Genomic DNA, 20,447 nt, shown 5'->3' with positions numbered 1-20,447 from the left:
TTGATTGAAATATCTAAAATGGGAAAAAAAGTTTAATATGTAATAGAATAATTTGCATGGTACAAGTTGCTATTTTGAAGTAGAATCTTTTGAAGTAGAATAAGGTTTCATGTATTTGTGTTTTATTGTTTTTCCCAGAGAACATATTCTTAATATAATTGGAGCATTTGATATTCCACACTTTGTGTATAATCCAGAAAGAAAGAAATTCCTACCGTAAGTTTTCTTAAGTATTAGTTTTCATATAAAGTATAATGTCTCATATTTATATAGCCCTTAAAGATTTGAAAAAAAAAATTCTCAACAACCCTATAGTGCACTTTGGTTCATTCCCTCTTTGTTAACCAAAGCCAGAAGAAAGCCTAGGGTGGGGTGAGGGGAGACTGGCAAGCTGTGATTCATAGGAATTCTTCAAAGGGCCAATACCAGTAACTATTTAGAAACCTTATAATACAGCTCTCACCCAAATACTGGAGAGTTTATTAAATGCTTGTTCATTTAACAGAAATCAACCCTATGAGTTAGGTATTACCCTGCCCCCATTTTGAAGATGAGGAAACTAAGGTTTATAGATGTTAAAGTGATTTCCCCATGAAAATCTGTACTTGAACCCATATCTCCTGCTTTTGAGCCCCACGTGCTTTCCCTACACCACATTGCCTTTTACAGATTTTGAAATGTCCACTTATGTGTGCTTATTTCATACAGTACCTATCTTTAAGAAACAAGACATTCATTTTGAAAGAGTAAAGACGTTCCTCTTTTACCAGGCTATCAATGACCAGTCACCCTTCAACAAATTTGTTTGGTAAAGCGAGAGACAAAGCAGAAGTGTTTCGTGAACGTTATACCATTTTACAGCAGGTGAGTTAAAAAAAAAAAGGCAGGTAGGCTTTGGTTCATTGGTATTTACAGTTTGACTTGGGAATTTTCGTCATATATTTATGGGGTTTTGTTTTTGTTTTTTCGAGGCCATTGGGGTTAAGTGACTTGCCCAGGGTCACACAGCTAGTAATTGTTAAGTGTCTGAGGCCGGATTTGAACTCAGGTCCTTCTGAATCTAGGGCCGGTGCTCTATCCACTGCGCCACCTAGCTGCCCCCATATATTTGTTCTTTTGTTTGTTTGTTTATTTTGCAGGGCAATGGGGTTAAGTGACTTGCCCAGGGTCACACAGCTAGTAAGTGTCGTCAAGTGTCTGAGGCCAGATTTGAACTCAAGTCCTCCTGAATCCAGGGCCGGTGCTTTATCCACTGCACCATCTAGCTGTTCCCTGCCCCCCATATATTTGTAAAGACAAATTTGGGGAATTATATTTCAGGATTTTTAGGTAATAAATAGTAATAGAGATAATGATGTCTAGTATGGGCCAGTTTTCATTTAATATTTTGTGTTTAGAGGAGACTATCTGATCTTTGGAAACATCACTTAACTCAATTTTAGCAATTAACTATAAGGTCCCTTCCTGCCTTAACATTCTGTAGTGCTACAGTAATCTTTTGGGGTACCTGTTAGCTTTTTATATAGGTAGTTGGTTATTTATTTGAAGGCTTGCTTTTATAAATTTTAAGCCTGATAATAGATTGCACTGATTGTGCCTTTCATCCCTTTTATTTTCATGCTTTGCAGCTGTGTATAGTTGAAATAAGGAATTTTTAAAATTACAAAAACAAAAATCTTTGGTATCCATAGTATACGTATAGTATGTCTCTCACCTAAGGCCCAGGTAATGAATCTTTTTTGGTCATGACAACTCAAAAAATTATCTACTTAGGTATGGACAGGGTTTTGAATTATATCACTTGAGGGAAATAATAGCAGGTGGAATCATAAGTCCTTGAAGTACTCAAGTATTCATGATATTTCAGATTGTTCTAAAACTGAAATTTTATTGCAAGCCTGGTTCACTGTTGTCCTGGAAAATGTTTTATTTATTGTATTAAATTCTACTTTAAAAATTATATAGTTTATTGGAGGAGTAGGGCAGGTTGATTTTTTAAAAATAGAATTAGCTTGTTCCTTCTATATATTACATTAAAAACCCAATACTTGGGGCAGCTAGGTGACGCAGTGGATAGAGCACCGGCCCTGGAGTCGGGAGGATCTGAGTTCAAATCTGGCCTCAGACACTTGACACTTACTAGCTGTGTGACCCTGGGCAAGTCACTTAACCCCAATTGCCTCACTAAAAAAAAAAAAAGAAGAAGAAGAAGAAGGAGTAAAGTAAAGTAAAAGACAGGAAAGATGAGGAGACAGAGAAAGATGCACACCATAAAAAGTTTCTTTAGTGACAAGGAAGATCAAGGTGCACCCTCAGAAGAGGATAGCAATTTCAGGGCTCCTACATCCAAAGCTTCCAAGAAAAATATGAATTGGTCTCAAGCCATAGAGACACTCAAAAAAGACTCTGAAGATAAAGTAAGAGAGGTAGAGGAAAAAATGGAAAGAGAAATGAGAGTGATGCAGGAAAGTCAAGATAAAAAGTCAACAGTGGATAAAGCACCAGCCCTGGATTCAGGAGGACCTGAGTTCAAATCCAGCCTCAGACACTTAACAACTTACTAGCTGTGTGACCCTGGGCAAGTCACTTAACCTCAATTGCCTCACTAAAAAAAACCAAAACCAAACAAAAAACCCCAATACTTTATAACTTTAGCGATCTGAATATCTTCTCTCATTCTCCAGAAAATATTTATTTAATCCCTTTACCTATATAAACTACTATAGTAGGTATTATAGGATCATAGGATTTGAAAGCTGAAAGGAACCTTAGAGATCATCTAGTCCAATCAATCTCCTATAGATGAGGGAATTGAGGCCCAGAGAGTTTAAGTGATTTGTCTGTGGTTGCAAACCTGTTAGTTATAGAACTAGAATAAAAACCCAAGACTCTTCCTTTCTAGTACAATGCTGTGTCCTTTATAAAATTATCTCTTAAATGCTGAATACAAGGTCCTTACCTCTGCCCTGATCCTTCTTGACCTCTGCAGTTTTTGACACTTTTGACAATCCTCTCCTCTTAGTTACTCCTTCTGGGTTTTACTGTTCTGCTTTAGATTTCTTCCTACTTCCTACTGCTGCTTCTTAGTTTTCTTTGGTGGATCATCATTCACACCATGTTTCCTAATAGTGGATGTATCCTAACACTCTGTCCTATACCTCTTTTCTATATGCTCTCTCTTTTTTTTTTTTCATTGAGGCAATTGGGGTTAAGTGACTTGCCCAGGGTCACACAGCTAGTAAATGTTAAGTGTCTGAGGCCGGATTTGAACTCAGTTACCCCTGACTCCAGGGCCGGTGCTCTATCCACTGCGCCACCTAGCTGCCCCCTCTATGCTCTCTTAATTGCTCATGTCATCACCTCCCATGGGTTTAATTATTGTTTCTATGAAGATATCTCCAAGATCTATACAGAATGACCCTGTATAGATCTGTACTAGCCTTAATAGTTTAAAACTCCACTAAGATTTTTGGGACACTCTGGATTTCTCTGTCTGTCTGTCTCTCTCTCTCCCCCTCTTTCTTCCCCTCCCTCCCTCTTTCCCCCTACACATACAAGTTTACACATACATACCTTCTGAGCTCCAGTCCTACATCACCAACTTCCTATTGAACATTTTGAACCGGATATCCAGTAGACATCTCCAACTCAACAGGTCCAAAACAGAACTCATTATCTTTCCCCACCAACTCATTCCTGGCGCCCTTTCTAAACTTCTGACCCTTTTTGTCTCTTACCTAGATGACAGCAATGACCTCCTGATTTGTCTCTCTCTCTCAAGGTTCACCCTCCAGTCTGTCCTTAACACTGTCAACATGATTTTCTTCAATGTCACTCCCATACTCAACAAACTGGCTTTCTCTCTGTTTCTCATATAGGACACTTTCACTCATATCTGTGTGCCACTCCACTCCCCAAGCTCAGAATGGATTCTCTCCTCATGTCTTCCTCCTAGAATCCTCTTCCTTCAAGCCTCAGTTTAACCACTATCTTTCCTATGAACCTTTTCTGTTTTGGTCCTCCCTCCTCAGTAGTGACCTCCTTTGTATATTTAACTACTTTCTATTTGTATCTCCAGCTCCTAGCATAATGCCTGGCATATAGAAGTCGATTAGTTTATTTGTTGATTTATTGACTCTTTGTCTATCATTCACTTTTTTCTCATATATTGTCATAATTAGTGTCAACTCCATTCTTTTGGTTATACCTTAAAATTTGCATTGTTTTACAAAGTTCTTTCTAGAATTTCTTTGTATTCCTCACATTTGGTGGTCTTTAAAAATTTATTTAAATGATTTTCAGTTCCAAATTTTCCTTCTCCTGCCCCTCCCCCATCTGTTGAGAAAACAAGAAATATAATACCCATTGTACATATGAAATCATAAACATATTTCCACATTACTCATGTGGAGGGGGGGAAGGAAAAAAAAAGTAAGAACATTTGCTTTAGTCTTCACTCCGTTTATCAGTTTTCTCTGGAGGTGGATAGCATTTTTCTTTATGAGTTCTTTGGTATTGTCATGAATCATTGTCTTGATCAAAGTAGCTGAAGTCTTTAACAGTTGATTGTCATTACAATATTGCTGTTACTGTGTAGGATGTTATTATTCTGCTCACTTCACTCTGTTTCAGCTCATGTGTTTTTCCACGTGCTGTTTTTTTAAGTTATCCTCTTCATTTTTTATAGCAATACAGTATTCCATCACATCTTCAACTGTTCTCTAACTGATGAGCATCCCCTTACTTTCCAATTTTATTAATCCTGCTTCAGCAATATTTAAAGGAGACTTCAGTTCATATTCTCCTTTAACTTGAGTGCTTTTGCTTTACTTTTTTTTTTCTTCTCAGGTCCTTCTGCTTAAGTCTTTTCATATCCTTTTTCTCCTTTATCTCAAGTCCTTCAGTTTCTCTACAGATATTCCCACAGTTTTCTCTAAATTTAATTTCTGGGGCAGCTAGGTGGCACAGTGAATAGAGCACTGGCCCTGGAGTCAGGAGGATCTGAGTTCAAATCCAGCCTCAGAAAACTATTCATATCTTTTGATCATTTATCAATTGGGGAATGACTCTTATTTTAATAAATTTGACTCAGTTCTCTATATGTTTGAGAAATGAGGCTTTTATCAGACAAACTTGCTTTAAAAATTTTTCAGTTACTATTGCTGTATTTCTCTCCATCCTATTCCCACCCCATTTATTTTATTCTTTATCTCCTTTCACCCTGTCCCTCCTCAAAAGTGTTTTGCTTCTTACTACCCCCTCCCTCAATCTGCCCTCCCTTCTATCTCTCCCTCCCCCTTATCCCTTTTCTTCTACTTCCCTGCAGAGTAGGATAGATTTCTGTACTCAATTGAGTGTGTATGTTATTTCCTCTTTGAGCCAATTCTCCCTCTTACCTCCCCATCTTTCCCTCCACTATATAAGCTTTTTCTTGCTTCTTTTGTGATACTTTATTTTTTGAAGATATTATCAACCCACACCTGTATTCTCTGTCTATATATGCTCTATCCAACAGCCATAATAATGAAAAAGTTTTTATGAGTTACAAGTATCATCTTTCCATGTAGGAATTTAAATAGTTTAACCTTTTAAAATCCCTTATGATTTCTTTTTCCTGTTAATCTTTTTATGCTTCTCTTGAGTCTTGTATTTTAAAGTCAAATTTTCTATTCAGCTTAGGCCTTTTCATCAAGAATGCTTGAAAGTCCTCTCTTTCATTGAATGCCCATTTCTTCCCCTGAAGGATTATGATCAGTTTTGCTGGGTAGGTGATTCTTGGTTGTAATCCCAATTCCTTTGCCCTCTGGAATATGTTATTCCAAGCTTTCTGATACTTTAATGTGAAGCTGCTAAATCTTGTGTTATCCTGATTGTGGCTCTACAATACTTGAATTGTTTCTTTCTGGCTGCTTGCAATATTTTCTCCTTGACTTGGGAACTCTGCAGTTTGGCTATATTTCTGAGAGTTTTCCTTTTGGGATCTCTTTCAGGAGATGATTGGTGGATTCTTTCAATTTCTGTTTTGCCCTCTGTTTCTAGAATATCAGGGCAGTTTTCCATGATAGTTTCTTGGAAGATGATGTTTAGACTCTTTTTGATCATGGCTTTCATGTAGTTCAATAATTTTCAGATTCTCTCTCCTGGATCTATTTTCTAGGTGAGTTGTTTTTCTAGTGAGATATTTCACCTTGCCTTCTATTTTTTTTCATTTTTTTTGTTTTGTTTTATTGTTTCCTGATTTCTCATAAAAGTCATTAGCTTCCACTTGCACAATCCTAATTTGTAGGGAGATGTTTTCTTCATTGAGCTTTTATACCCTCTTTTCCATTTGACTCATTGGGCTTTTCAAGGTATTCTTTTCCTCATTGGCTTTTTCTCCCTCTTTTAGTATTTGGCCTAGTCTGTTTTTTAAGGTGTTATTTTCTTCATTATTTTTTTGTGTCTCCTTTACCAAATTGTTGACTTTTTTGTCATGATTTTCTTGGATCACTCTTATTTCTCTTCCCTTTTTTTCTTCCACCTCTCTTATTTTGTTTTCAAAGTCCTTTTTGAGTCCTTCCATGGCCTGAGACCAATTCATATTTTTCTTTGAGGCTTTGGATGTAGGAGCTTTGACTTTGTTATCTTCTAATAGTGTATTTTGATCTTCCTTGTCACCATAGTAAATTTCAATGGTCAGCATTTTTTTCTGTTTGCTCATTTCCCCAACCTATTTCTTGACTTTTAATTCTTTGTTAAAATAAGGTTCTGCTTTCAGGGTGGAGGGTGCACTGTCCCAAATTTTAGAGGTTTTGTACAGCTATTTTCAGAGATACTTCTAGGAATGGCTAAGTTTTCAGTTCTTCTGAGGTAGTATGATTTAAGGAGAGCTGTGGCTATTGCTTTCCTGGCCTGTGCTCTGATCTGTGAGTCACCACAAGTCTGCTTTTCTGTCTTGGAACTGTGAGGAGAGGCCCCACTCCATTATGGCCATAGGCTCTGGTGTGCTAGTGCTCCTACCCCCCTGGGACTGCCACCCAGGACTGGGACCTTGATCCAAGTATGAGCAAAGCAACAGAGTCCTGCCTCAGTGCTAGAAAAGAAACCCTCCTTTAGGATTATTGGAGTTATTTTGAATACCAATCATAAAATAATTAATAAAGTAAACTACTGTGATGAATCTCAAGGATTAAAAAATGTCTGCCTCATTAACCCAAGCAAATCTTCTTTTTTCATAGAGAACCCAAAGACATGAATTGTTTACTCCTCTAGCAACAGGTGCTCATCCTGATGAAAGCAGAAGCAAATTTCAGGTTAGAATATTTTATTAGAAATTTGGGGTGAAGAGCTTTTCTAATTATTCATGTTTTTCTTGCTTTGTTTCTTGAATTTTAAATGAAATTGAATGACATACTTGTCTTTTTATTAAGCACTGTCATGTTGCTCTGTTCATTAAGATGAAGGGGGGTGGGGGGACAGCTAGGTGGGACAGTGAATAAAGCACCGGCCCTGGATTCAGGAGGACCTGAGTTCAAATCCGGCCTCAGACACTTGACACTAGCTGTGTGACCCTGGACAAGTCACTTAACCCTCATTACCCTGGGCCCCCTCCCCCCCCCAAAATGAAGCATTGTAGGCATTCATATTAGAGCTTTAAAGTATATTAGAAGAGTTCACTAGAGACCTAATTCATTTGTGGGGTTTTGGAAAATAATATCACTTACTTGCCAACATATACTCTTATATTGAGTATAGCTGTATGTCTGTGAAATTTGAATGGTTAGTCCTGAAACCCTTTGGAATCCTCTCTTTGAATGGCTGGGTTTTTTTTTGGGGGGGGGGGAGATAATAAAAAATTTTTATTTCAAGTTTTGAGTTTTGAGTTTCAAATTCTCTCCCTCCTCTCCTTTCTCCCCACTCCCTGAGGCAGTAAGCAATCAGATATAGGTTATATAGATACTAAAATAAATAATTTTTACAATATACCTGTTGCTTCTAGTAACTCATACCCTGGCTATTTGCAAGGTTGTCTTTTTTGCAAATTCACATCATGAGCCCTACAATGTGAGACCAAATGTCCCAAGAATTTATTTTTCTTATTGCCTTTGGGCATAAGCTTAAACTAGCTTCCCCAATTCTTTGATTTGCCTTCCCAAGAACTTATCCTTCCATTAAGCTGCAACCTATTTTTGTCTTCAGATTTCACTTATAACAAGAATGTCAAGATTGATTCAATTAAATTCTTTCAATAGCATATCCACTCATTGGTCACTGGGCAAAGATTTTACATTTAGGTAAGTTAATGTCTATAGATGGTCTCTGATTCTTAACACCCTTTTATTTTCTACTGATAGCATTATTAGAGAAGCACAAAATTGAGCACCATTTTGTAGCCAAAGAATTTTTCACCAATGACCACCCTGCCAGTGATAAGATTCTTTGTACCATTTATGCTGATCCTCAAAAATCAAACACATTCATTTGCTGAGACTGTAATTGAAGCCTTTCCAAAGTGGTAACACCTACTAGAGTTTGAATACTACTAGAGCCTTTGAGAATCCAAGATCACCTTCACATGATGTTGATATATTGGACTAAAGGTTTTTTTTGAAAGGCAATGGGGGTTAAGTGACTTGCCCAGGGACACACAGCTAGTAAGTATTAAGTGTCTGAGGCCAGCTTTGAACTCAGGTCCTCCTGAATCCAGGGCCGGTGCTTTATCCACCGTGCCACCTAGCTGCCCCGACTAAAGGTTTTTTGAGGACATTGGAGTGTGCATAAAAATTTTTAAACAGACATGAAATTATGCAGTGACCTAAAAGTCTTGGTGCAGGTTTAGGATTTTTTTTTTTTAAAAAGCTTATCAAAAAAAAAAAGAAAGAAAAAGAAAGGGGCAGCTAGGTGGCACAGTGGATAAAGCACCGGCCCTGGAGTCAGGAGTACCTGAGTTCAAATCCGGCCTCAGACACTTGACACTTACTAGCTGTGTGACCCTGGGCAAGTCACTTAACCCCCATTGCCCCACCAAAAAAAAACCCAGAAAAAGTAAAAAATAGCTTATCATGTAATTTAATAATTATTTGTCAATATTGTACAAAACATTTAGCTTTTAGAAATAAATTTCTGGAATGTGTGCATTTGTAAATCTGAGGAATTTTTTTCTTTTAGCTTAAAACAATAGAAACCTTATTGGGCAGTACAGCCAAAATTGGAGAAGTGATTGTTCTTGGGATGATAACACAAATGAAAGAGGTAGGTTAAACTTAAACTGCTTTATAGTCAACATTCTGATTTAGAGAAACTTTTATTTTTGAATGTCAGTTGTACAAAACTCTTCTACATAACTCATAGTTTCTTCTTTTCTTTTTCTACCATGTCTGTTACTTAACCTTTTCTTCTTAAAATTGATTGTAAACCAGAACTGAGATACTTCAAGATCCTAACTGAGCTAATTACTGGTATGGAAGAATAATCTTAAATGTTGCTAGAATTAGCCACGAAATAAATGTGTACTATAAATATTGAGGTTTTAAACTGTCTCACTCTTCTCATATTGAGAAGCATGACCAGAATCTTAAGATTCAGAAACTAGAATTATAGTATGTCAAGGACAGAAGGAATCTGAGATATTTGGACCAGTTCTTTCATTTTGTATATAAGGAAAAGAAAGCCCAATGTTAAAATGACTTATCAAAGGTGTTGAACTCAGCTCTCTAGACATGTAGTGCTATTGTCTTTCTCCTGTGTAGTCCATTCTGCCTGAATTATGAAAAGCAAAAATAGCATGTGCTTGAATTCAGGCAACACATAGGAATCAGCTATAGATGTACACCCATCATTATCTATTTGAAGAAAAGACAGTTTATATAAAGCAATGTAAAGTTAAATCAAATAGAAAAGCATTCCTGTGGGCTGCATGTTGACTTAGAAAACCACAAATTAACATTATCTATATTGTATTGTGTTTTTGTTTATTTTGTTAAACATTTCCCAATTACATTTTTTTTTGTTAGTGAGGCAATTGGGGTTAAGTGACTTGCCCAGGGTCACACAGCTAGTAAGTGTTAAGTGTTTTATAAGTGTTTTATAAGATTTTGAGTTTCAAATTTTTCTCCCTCCCTCTCTTTCCCAAGACAGAAAGCAATCTGATAGCAGTTATATATGTACAATCACATTAAACATATTTCTGCATCAGTCATGTTGTGAAAGAAGAATCAGAACAAAAGGGAAAAACCTCAAAAAAGGAAAAACTAAAAAAGTAGAATCAGTATGATTCAGATTGCACAGTTCTTTTTTCTGAAGGCACATACTTATAATAAATACTTTTTTTGGGGGGGGTGAGGCAATTGGGGTTAAGTGACTTGCCCAGGGTTATACAGCTAGTAAGTGTCAAGTGTTTAAGGCCAGATTTGAACTTAGGTCCTCCTGAATCCAGAGCTGGTGCCTTATCCACTGTGCCACCTGGCTGCCCCCATAATAAATACTTTTTAACTGATTGGTGAGGTTACCAAGTGACACAGTATAGAAAGAGAGGACTTCCAGGACATACTCTTATATATCCTAGAGGGTATAATGTAGATCATTAACCCACAAAGGAGATGATAGGTCTGCTCAGATAATCAGGAGAAAGTATTATGAAAATCCAGAAAAGAGAGTAGCAAGGATCAGAATCAACTCTGGAATTGTGTGTGGTCATTGTGGATAACATACACTTTTAGTGGACCTAGTTAGCTTTGTTGGGTGACTTTCTCTCTTTCTCTGTCTTTGTATGTATATGTGTGTGCATGTATGTGTATATATGCATGTATGCATATGTGTGTGTGTATGTGTATGTGCTTATTCTATACCCTGAGCCCAGCACTTTTCTCTGTTGTATGCTTCACCATTCAACCTCTGGAATTGTGTTTGGTCATTGTGGATAATGTCCATTTTTAGTGGACCCATTTAGCTTGCTTGAGTGACTTCTCTTAGCTCAGTAAATAATCAATGGTAGAATTAATCCAGGTTTGGATTTTGACAAGACATGAGTAGTGAAAGAACAGAGGGCCAAGAGATTTGAGAGTAGAAGACAGAATGGAGTTGAATTTATTAACCACAGGGTAAGAATTGGGAAAGGAGGAAGGTAAAGTCAGAGCTTGGGTGATGGTATGAAAGAGTACCGAGGGGTAGCGGGATTGGAGATGGCAGTAAGGATAAAAAATAGGTTGAACATAATAGAACAAAGGAAAGAACTCTTTAGAAAAGGAATCAGGAAGCATGAGTTATTGAATATCTTTTGCATGCTGCTTTTGTTTGATTAAGTATAAGATTATAGTTGCTTCTGGTAGCTAGGTGGTACAGTAAATAGAATACTGGGTCTGGAGTCTGGAAGACTCATCTTCCCTCATGAGTTCAAATCCAGCCTCAGACACTTACTAGCTGTGTGACCCTGGCAGTCACTTTACTTTGTTTGCCTCAGTTCTTCAATTTTTTTTTTTTTTAGTGAGGCAATTGGGGTTAAGTGACTTGCCCAGGGTCACACAGCTAGTAAGTGTTAAGTGTCTGAGGCCGGATTTGAACTCAGGTACTCCTGACTCCAGGGCAGGTGCTTTATCCACTGTGCCACCTAGCCACCCCTCAGTTCTTCATTTGTAAAATGAGCTGGGGAAGGAAATGGCAAACCACTCCTGTGTTTCTGCCAAGAAAACCCCAAATGGGGTCATGAAGAGTAGGACATGACTGAAACAACCGAAGAGCCATAGGTTGCTTCAGCATATACTATCTCATTTATTATTCAAAACTGCCTTATGCGGTGGAGACAGGGCATATAGTATTATCTCTATTTTATTGATGTGGAAAGTCAGTATGAAATGAAATGAACTTCCCATACTCCCCAACAGATCTGTAATTTTAACTCAGATGTTTGGATTGCTAGTTCAGTGCCATTTTCACTGTGCCACATTATGATAATTATTAGTTTTCATTAAGAGGCAGTTAATTGTTAATTTTTGCACATACTTTTACCTTTTTCTTTTAATATTTTTAGGGGAAATATTTCTTGGAAGATCCTACAGGAACAGTGCAACTGAATCTCAGTAAAGCCATATCCTTTATGTATCAAGAAGCAATATTTTTTTCCCAAAGGAACTTATTGATGAATTGAGAAAATTAATTACATCTTTTCCACACAATGACCTGTCTAGATTATCAATGAGTTCTGTAGAGAAAGGGAACAAAATAATTTTGTTCACAGATATAGTATCATATACTTTATAACTTTATTCTCTATCCACAAGGAACTTGCCCTGGGAATCTGAACAAGTCATTCTATTGTTATGTTTAGTTTTTATGTCACCTTAATTTCTTTTTTTTTTTTTTTTTTGGTGGGACAGTGAGGGTTAAGTGACTTGCCCAGGGTCACACAGCTAGTAAGTGTCAACTGTCTGAGGCTGGGTTTGAACTCGGTTCCTCCTGAATCCAAGGCTGGTGCTTTAGCCACTGCACCACCTAGCTGCTTCCCAAGTCATTGTAAAATGAAGATTTCTAGTGATGCTAAAAATTTTCTTTACCATCATGATAAGGCAAGCCTCCTTGGGATTAATCATGTGGTACAAAATGCATATTTACAATTTTCTTTGGCAATGGTATGTCCACACTGATAAATGTTAAATGTGTCCAAATAGAAATATCTTATTAGTTGAGAGAGAACATGGTGTGTGTGTGTGTGTGTGTGTGTGTGTGTGTGTGTGTGTGTGTAACTATGATTGTCGGCAAATCATTTTTATCTCCTTGCCAAGACATCATTGTAACATAGATTTCACATGCATCTCTGAAGGCAGTTTTTCATATTAGGAGTTCCCTGGTGAAATCATAGGTTCTTATCCTCCAACCCACCAAAGACAGATTTCATTATTTTCCTGAACTAATGAATACCAGTATCATAGTGGTCTATATACAGAGTCATGCTTTGTCTTAGCAGAAGGTAAGTTTTAAAATGTTCTCTTTTTCTCCTGACCATAATTCTGTATATTCTAGGTACATTAAAATAAGAAAGCATTATAAAAGTTTGAATTTTTACTAAGTAACTATCTGGGGAAGTTGAATTCATATAAATAATGTTTAAATTTAAATTTAATTTAGGGTCACATCACAAAATATTTTCTTAATAATATTTTATTGGTCTGAATAGAGTCCTATTTTCCTCCAATTTTTTTTTGCAGGGGGAGTGAGACAGTGAGGGTTAAGTGACTTGCTCAGGGTCATACAACTAGTGAGTGTCGATTGTCTGAGGATGAATTTGAACTCAGATCCTCCTAACTTTATGGCCAGTGCTCTGTCTGCTGTGTCACCTTGCTGCCTCTTTCCTCTACAATTTAACTCATACAAACCTGAGTGGGAGTCTGTAATATATCATTAGTAACTAAATGACAGTGACAATATATCTCTTGTAGGGTGTGGGTATGTGATGGTCGACCGGTCAGTTGTACTTGGGAATAGCCACAGGAGCCTCATCCCTTATTGCTATTGATTGAATTTATTAATTCTCTTTCTGGGTTCAAAGGCACTTTAGTGGATATGTTCTATAATATTCTCAGAAATTACATTGCATAAACACTCTCTGATTCAGCCTGACCCCAGAATAAAACTGTGAGGGAATCTCTTGTTCCATAGACTAGCTTCTCTTTCAGAGAGAGAGTGCTGATAGGAAGATCAGTAATGGCTTCTGGGTCATCAAACTGTCTCATTGAAATATAAGGCACTATTTAAGATTCTTTAGCCAGGGAATGACATGGTGCTTTAGGAAGGTTATTTTGGTGGCTGTGAGGAGAATGGATGAAAATTAAATTAGAAAGTCAAACTGGGAAGCATTTACCATACATAGTTCATGTGAGATGTCATGAGCACCTGGAATAGTGGTCTAATGCAATATCTATGAGACACATTGTAGAGGTAGAATTGACAATACTTGGCAATTGGTTTGTTATGAATAGTAGTGAAGGAGAGAAAAGAGTAGAGGATGACTTTTTAAGATTGTCATTCCAGGGGGCAGGTAGGTGGCACAGTGGATAAAGCAGGAAGACCTGAGTTAAAAAAAAAAGACATAAATTTAAAAAAACCACACAACTTATTTAAAAAAAAAAGATTGTCATTCCAGGTGACTAGGAGGATATTGGTACCCTTTAACAAAATAGAGAAATCTGGAAGAGGGGTGAGCTTGGGGGGGGGGGGAGATGACAATTTCTGTTTTGAACATACTGTATCTGAAATGCCATTGAGACATGCAGGTGGAATTCAGCAGGCAGTTGGTGATGTGGGACTGGATTAGGGCTGGATATATAGATTTGGGGGTCATATGCATAAAAATGATCATTGAATTGATGGGAGCCTATGAGATCATGGAGAAAGGATGAAGAGAGTGGCACTGCCTTTGCAGTGGCCATTGATCATGCCTGGAATGCACTCATTTCTCACCTCCACCTGACTTCCTTCAAGAAATAGTTTAAGCACCACCTTCTACTCTAAGCCTTCTTTGATCCTTCCAACTGATAGTGCCTTCTCTAACTATTCTGCATTCTGTTCCCATTTGTTTATTAATTTTGTACTTATGTATATACATATGTGTATGTACATGTCTTTCCCCCAATAGAGTACAAACTGTTTGAGTAGAGATTATTCATTTTTTTCTTTGTATTCCCAGTGCCTGATACAGTAGATTTTCTTTTTCTTTTTTTTTTTTGGTGAGGCAATGAGAGTTAAGTGACTTACCCAGGGTCACACAGCTAGTAAGTGTCAAGTGTCTGAGGTCACATTTGAACTCGGGGCCAGTGCTTTATCCACTGCACCACCTAGCTGCCCCCATAGTAGATTTTCAGTAAATGCTTATTGATTGAGCAAAGAAGTCAGACAAATTGTAGGAGAACCAGGAAAAACCATTTCATAAAAGCCAAGAGAAGAGGACCCTAAGAGGAGGGTATGTTCAATGGTGACAAAAGAAGGAAATAGGTTAAGAAGGGTAAGGACTGAGAAATAAATGATCAAGTTTAGCATTTGGGATTTTCAGTAATCTTTGAGAGAGCAGTTTCAAATGCGTTATGGGATGCAAAAGCAGATTCCAAGAGATTGAGAAGTGAGTAGGAGTTGAGAAAGTAAAGGCAATGAGTGTGGATAGGTTTTTGTTTTGTTTTGTTTGTTTGTTTGTTTTGCAGGCAATGGGGGTTAAGTGACTTCCCCAGGGTCACACAGCTAGTAAGTGTCAAGTGTCTGAGGCTGGATTTGAACTCAGGTACTCCTGAATCCAGGGCCGGTGCTTTAACCACTGCGCCATCTAGCTGCCCCCCAGATAGGTTTTTTAGAAGTGTGTCTATGAAAAAGAAAATAGATACAGGATAATAACTTGAAGAGACAGAAGGGTCAAATGGAGTTTTTTCCCCATTAAGAAACGTTTTATTGATGCCTTTTGTATCTTTATTTTTCGGGAGGAAATAATAATAATAATGATGATAGTTAACACTTATATAGCACTTACCATATGCCAGGAACTGTATTAAGAAGTTCTTTACAAATATTATCTCATTTTGTCCTCATAACAACCTTGGAAAATAGGTACTATTACTAGCCTCATTTTACAGATGAGGAAACTGAAGCAAACCGAGGTTAGATGACTTACTCAGGGTCATAGAGTTGGTAAGAATTTGAGGCTGGATTTGAACTCTGGTATTCCTGACTCCAGGCCCAGCACTCTATCCACTGTGCCGCTAAGCACTGGAAATACAAATACAAGCAGAAAGGAATATAAAACTCAAGAAGCTTACATTCTGGTAGGGGAAGACACCCAAAAGGAACCTGAAATGAGGAAGGGAGAGGTACTGAGCCAGGACAACAGGCTCTATGAGGGAAAGTCCAAAGTGGGGAATACAGCCTAGAGGGGAATTGGCTGCAATTTTGTTACTCCACATTGGATAACTATGTAGACCAGCTTTAATTGTTACTTAATTTTGTTTTTTTCCCAATTTGAATACAGCTGATTGTATCTGCTTAATATAATATTTTTCAGGTTGGTTTGAAGATCAGATTTTTCATGTTAATGCCTTTGGATTTCCTCCCATTGAACCTTCCAGCACAACTAGGTAAAAATTTGTATTTTGACCCATCTGCAAATATGTGAATGTTGTAAATTTGGCAGTAGTAAATGTAAGACATGATATTATCAGATATGATATTAGCATTACCTTTGTAACAGGTATGTAAAAATAGCACCTGAGAAATTGTGGCCTAGTACAAAAACCTTTGGGCCCAGCAAACCCAGGTTCTAGTGTTATTTCTTCCTTTAACTGTGTCATCTTGCACAAGTCATTTAACATCTTTGGGAGGAGGGAGTTGAACTTACTTAAATCCCTTTCAGTACTAATTCCTATAAACTTTTCTGGGCCCCAGTTTTGTCATTTGGAAAACGGACATAAAAATATTTGCCCTACATACATTATGGGGTTGTTGAGGATCAAATGAGGTGATAAATGTGAATGTAGTTTGAAAATATTAATTGCTACATATAGGTAAGATGATAGCATTATGTTTACATTTACCTGAGAGCAGATTTGTGAGGATAAAATGAGAAAACCGATACAAAGTGCTTTACTGACCTTAAAGTGCTATAGAAATGTCAGTTATTGACATTATTGCAGTTATTGTTTTTATAATCATTGCCATTGTTGTTTTGGAAAAGGGATTAAGATTCCATTGTAAGAATAGCCAAATTCTGAATTCTGAATGCCAAAGCCCACTTTAGGAAGTTTTAGGTTTTAGGTTTGAGCAGCTAGAGACATTTAAAAAGAAAAGTTACTTGCATTAGAAAGAATACAACATATTCAGGAAACATTAAGCACCTGTCTTGGGCACTGGATAAAAAGATTTGTGACAAGCACAGATCAATATAAAGCAGAGAATAATGGGACAAAGGAGACAACCAGACAGAATGAGTTGTGAAAATCTGGATAGGGAGAGAATGCTCTCATTTAAGAGTGGGAACAAAGGACCAGACCCAGGAAAGCTTCATGGAGTAGTTGGCACCTGAGCTAAGAAAAATTTTGAAATGAGGAGGAAGTGTAAGGAGACTATCTATTTTTTTTTTTTTGGTGAGGCAGTTGGGGTTAAGTGACTTGCCCAGGGTTACACAGCTAGTAAGTGGTAAGTGTCTGATGCCGTATTTGAACTCAGGTCCTCCTGAATCCAGGGCCGGTGCTCTATCCACTGTGCCACCTAGCTGCCCCGAGACTATTTATATTAACAAACAGATAATGAACCAATGAAGGAGACTTAAGAAAGAATGCTCACAGGGCTAGCTAGGTGCTATTTCTGTGACTATGAGTTAGACACATACTCACTTTCCTCATCTGCAAAATGGGAGGATTATTGTGAGGAAAGTGCTTAATAATTTTTGAAGTGCTGTGTTATATATTATGTATTATGTGAGCTATAAATGATAATGATTATTAAGAAAAAGCTATCAGATTTAGCAATTAAAAGATCTCTGGCCACCTTTGAGAACCAAGTTTCATTAGAATGGTGGAGTCAGAAGCTAGATTGCAAAAGGTTGAAGACTACATAAGCAGTGAAAGACTAGAGGCAGTGCATAAGTTCTCCCCTTAATCATGAAAAAGAGGAAAATAACTTAAGGCAATAGCAGAGTCAAAAGAAGATTTTTAAAGTAGAGAAGCCTGATCATGTTTTTTAGGCAGGAGAAAATGAGAAACTGAACGTGTTAAAAGGGGCAAGATTAATGAGTCAAACTGCTAAATAAAAGTTGTTGGAATCAAGGGCTGCAAGAAAGGGGTGGCTCTAGTAAGGAGAAAGGTTGCCTCACAGTCTTGAGATAGGAGCAAAGAACAGGATATAGTATAGAGAAGTTTTGCAATACAGAATAGAGGGGGGGCGGCTAGATGGCACAGTGGATAAAGCACCGGCCCTGGATTCAGGAGTTCCTGAGTTCAAATCCGGCCTCAGACACTTGACACTTACTAACTGTGTGACCTTGGGCAAGTCACTTAACCCCTATTGCCCCGCAAAAAAAAAACAAAAAACAAACCAACCAAAAAAAACCAAACCCAACAGAATAGAGGAAGAGACAAAACTCATAGATACCACCTTCACATAATACTCTCATCCTCCTCCTTTGTCTATCTGTGTAAGTACATGTCATCCAGTTACATCTATTCACTGCTTTCCTCATATATATTTGTGAGGCAATTGGGGTTAAGTGACTTCCTCAGGGTCACACAGCTAGTGTTAAGGGTCTGAGGCTGGATATGAATTTGGGTCCTGAATCCAGGGCTGGTGCTCTATTCACTGCACTACCTAGCCGCCCCTCCTCTTATAATTTCAAAATTATTTTATTCCTTTTGAAGCTAGCAAAGACTGACAAAGTAAAGGCTGGATAGAAAAGCAAAAAGCAGTCCCGGAGTTTGTCTAAAATGGACACCATCATAGCAAGGCAAATAGCATATTTTTGATGTTCAGATGTTTCTGCTAACCATCCATCACTTCCACACTCTTCCCTACTCTCTCTCTATACCTTTTAATTGTTTATGATATTGATTAGTTTGTTTAGGTTTGAGTATTTTCTTGAAATATATTGTTGTGAAAACCCCTAATTGGAACAGAGCTGCAGTATAAAATGAGGAGGGAAATTACTCAGATCTAGAGTGTAGTTCGGAAGGAAAAAAATGATGTTTTTTCTATTATGTAGGGCATACTATGGAAATGTGAATTTTTTTGGTGGACCAACTTCTACATCTGTAAAAGCTTCTGCAAAACTAAAACAGTTGGAAGAAGAGAACGAAGATACCATGTTTGTATTGGTATCTGATGTCTGGTTAGACCAAGTAGAAGTATTAGAAAAGCTTCACATTATGTTTTCTGGTATGTATTTTGTCATTGTTCTGAATTCATGAATCCTTGTCTTGATAATTTCATATCTTAAGCAAAACACTCAGAAAATGCATTCTTTGACCATTCAGTTTTGTTTTTTTTAAGTGAGGCAATGGGGGTTAAGTGACTTGCCCAGGGTCACACAGCTAGTAAGTGTCAAGTGTCTGAGGCCGGATTTGAATTCAGGTACTCCTGACTCCAGGGCCGGTGCTCTATCCACTGCGCCACCTAGCTGCCCCCCATTCAGTTTTTATAATGATTTAACAGTAAAACATTTTTAAAAGATTTTTGAAGCTAATAAATAAGAACAGTGATTTCTACAAATACAATGCCTCATCATAGTGTAGAGGTGATATAGATTTTTACAGCAGAGGACAAGCAGGTTCTATCAAATTGGAAAGTGACAGCTTTATTTCAATTTATCAATTTGATTAGACTTTGTTTTGTTTTGTTTTTGCAGGGCAATGAGGGTTAAGTGACTTGCCCAGGGTCACACAGCTAGTAAGTGTCAAGTGTCTGAGGGAGATTTGAACTCAGGTCCTCCTGAATCCAGGGCCAATGCTTTATCCACTGCACCATCTACTGGCCCCTTTGATTAGACTTTGAAAAATGTCCTTACCCTTTGTCCTAAGGAACCTCATGATGTACATTGCTAATGTGTTTATAAATAGACTTCTTGCATTAAAAAGTAATCTTTATTTGTTTTCATGCTCCTTAGGCTATTCTTCTGTACCTCCAACCTGTTTCATCTTCTGTGGAAATTTTTCATCTGCACCGTATGGAAAAAATCACATTCAGTCATTGAAAGGTATTGAAGGATCTTTTTAAAAACAAGACACAAATAAGAAATACGAGAATGTTTTCATAAATCAAATTGTGTATAAAAGTGATAACTATTCCATGACTAAGCCCTCCTTATGTTGTACAGGGTGTTCTAAAAGTCACATTGTTTTAATAACTTTTTGAAAATTATTTTTTATTTTTCACCATTTATGAGATTTGATTTTTTCACACATAACAAATTCATTTCCTATATGTACTCTACATGATGCTATGGTATTTTAAATTAAAAACAAACCAAAAAAAGGAGTCGTTAAATATTGAAACCCCTTTGTGACTTTTGGTCTACCCTGTATAATAGAAAAAGTCCAGGATTTGAAGTCAAAGTTCCTAGTTTCAAATCACAGTTCTGCTATTTACCATCTTTTTTAACCTTGTGCATCAAGCAATCAACAAACATTAAACACCTACTGTATACTAGAAAATTTTGAGGGTGAGAGGATGGCAACTATATCAGGAAACAATCCTTTAAGCAAGGGGAATACAACTATATAAGGAGACAGTCCTTTCTCCTCAAGGAGCTTACATTTTACTGTCCCTCTTGACCTGAGTTTCCTTACCAGCAAAATGAGGGCAATAGAATAGCTGATAATCAAGGTCTCTTTCAACTCTGTAACTATGTTCTTATGAACCTAAGGATGGCTGACAGCTATAGAGATTTCTTCATTTGCCACTGCAGTGCCTGGCATTTCCCTCTCTTTCTGGTTTTGGTGGAGATAAGAATA

At 37.4% G+C, this 20,447-nt stretch overlaps 1 protein-coding gene across 2 annotated transcripts in view; it reads left to right on the top strand.

Moving 5' to 3' along the window:
* POLE2 (DNA polymerase epsilon 2, accessory subunit) overlaps positions 1 to 20,447 on the top strand; it is a 42,806-nt gene that overhangs the window by 5,474 nt on the left and 16,885 nt on the right. For both annotated transcript variants that reach the window (XM_043985616.1, XM_043985615.1), the window contains exons 4-12: positions 139 to 216; positions 771 to 864; positions 7,218 to 7,292; positions 9,148 to 9,231; positions 12,005 to 12,061; positions 12,892 to 12,940; positions 16,013 to 16,085; positions 18,701 to 18,873; positions 19,601 to 19,690. In XM_043985616.1, coding sequence (XP_043841551.1) covers positions 139 to 216; positions 771 to 864; positions 7,218 to 7,292; positions 9,148 to 9,231; positions 12,005 to 12,061; positions 12,892 to 12,940; positions 16,013 to 16,085; positions 18,701 to 18,873; positions 19,601 to 19,690 — 773 coding nt within the window. The remainder of the gene's footprint in view (positions 1 to 138; positions 217 to 770; positions 865 to 7,217; positions 7,293 to 9,147; positions 9,232 to 12,004; positions 12,062 to 12,891; positions 12,941 to 16,012; positions 16,086 to 18,700; positions 18,874 to 19,600; positions 19,691 to 20,447) is intronic.

This window comes from Dromiciops gliroides, chromosome 2 (assembly GCF_019393635.1).
Source record: "Dromiciops gliroides isolate mDroGli1 chromosome 2, mDroGli1.pri, whole genome shotgun sequence".
In the NCBI taxonomy this organism is placed as follows: domain Eukaryota; kingdom Metazoa; phylum Chordata; class Mammalia; order Microbiotheria; family Microbiotheriidae; genus Dromiciops; species Dromiciops gliroides.
The sequence above is the reverse complement of the archived record's forward strand: the minus strand, read 5'-3'. Positions and strand labels throughout refer to the sequence as shown.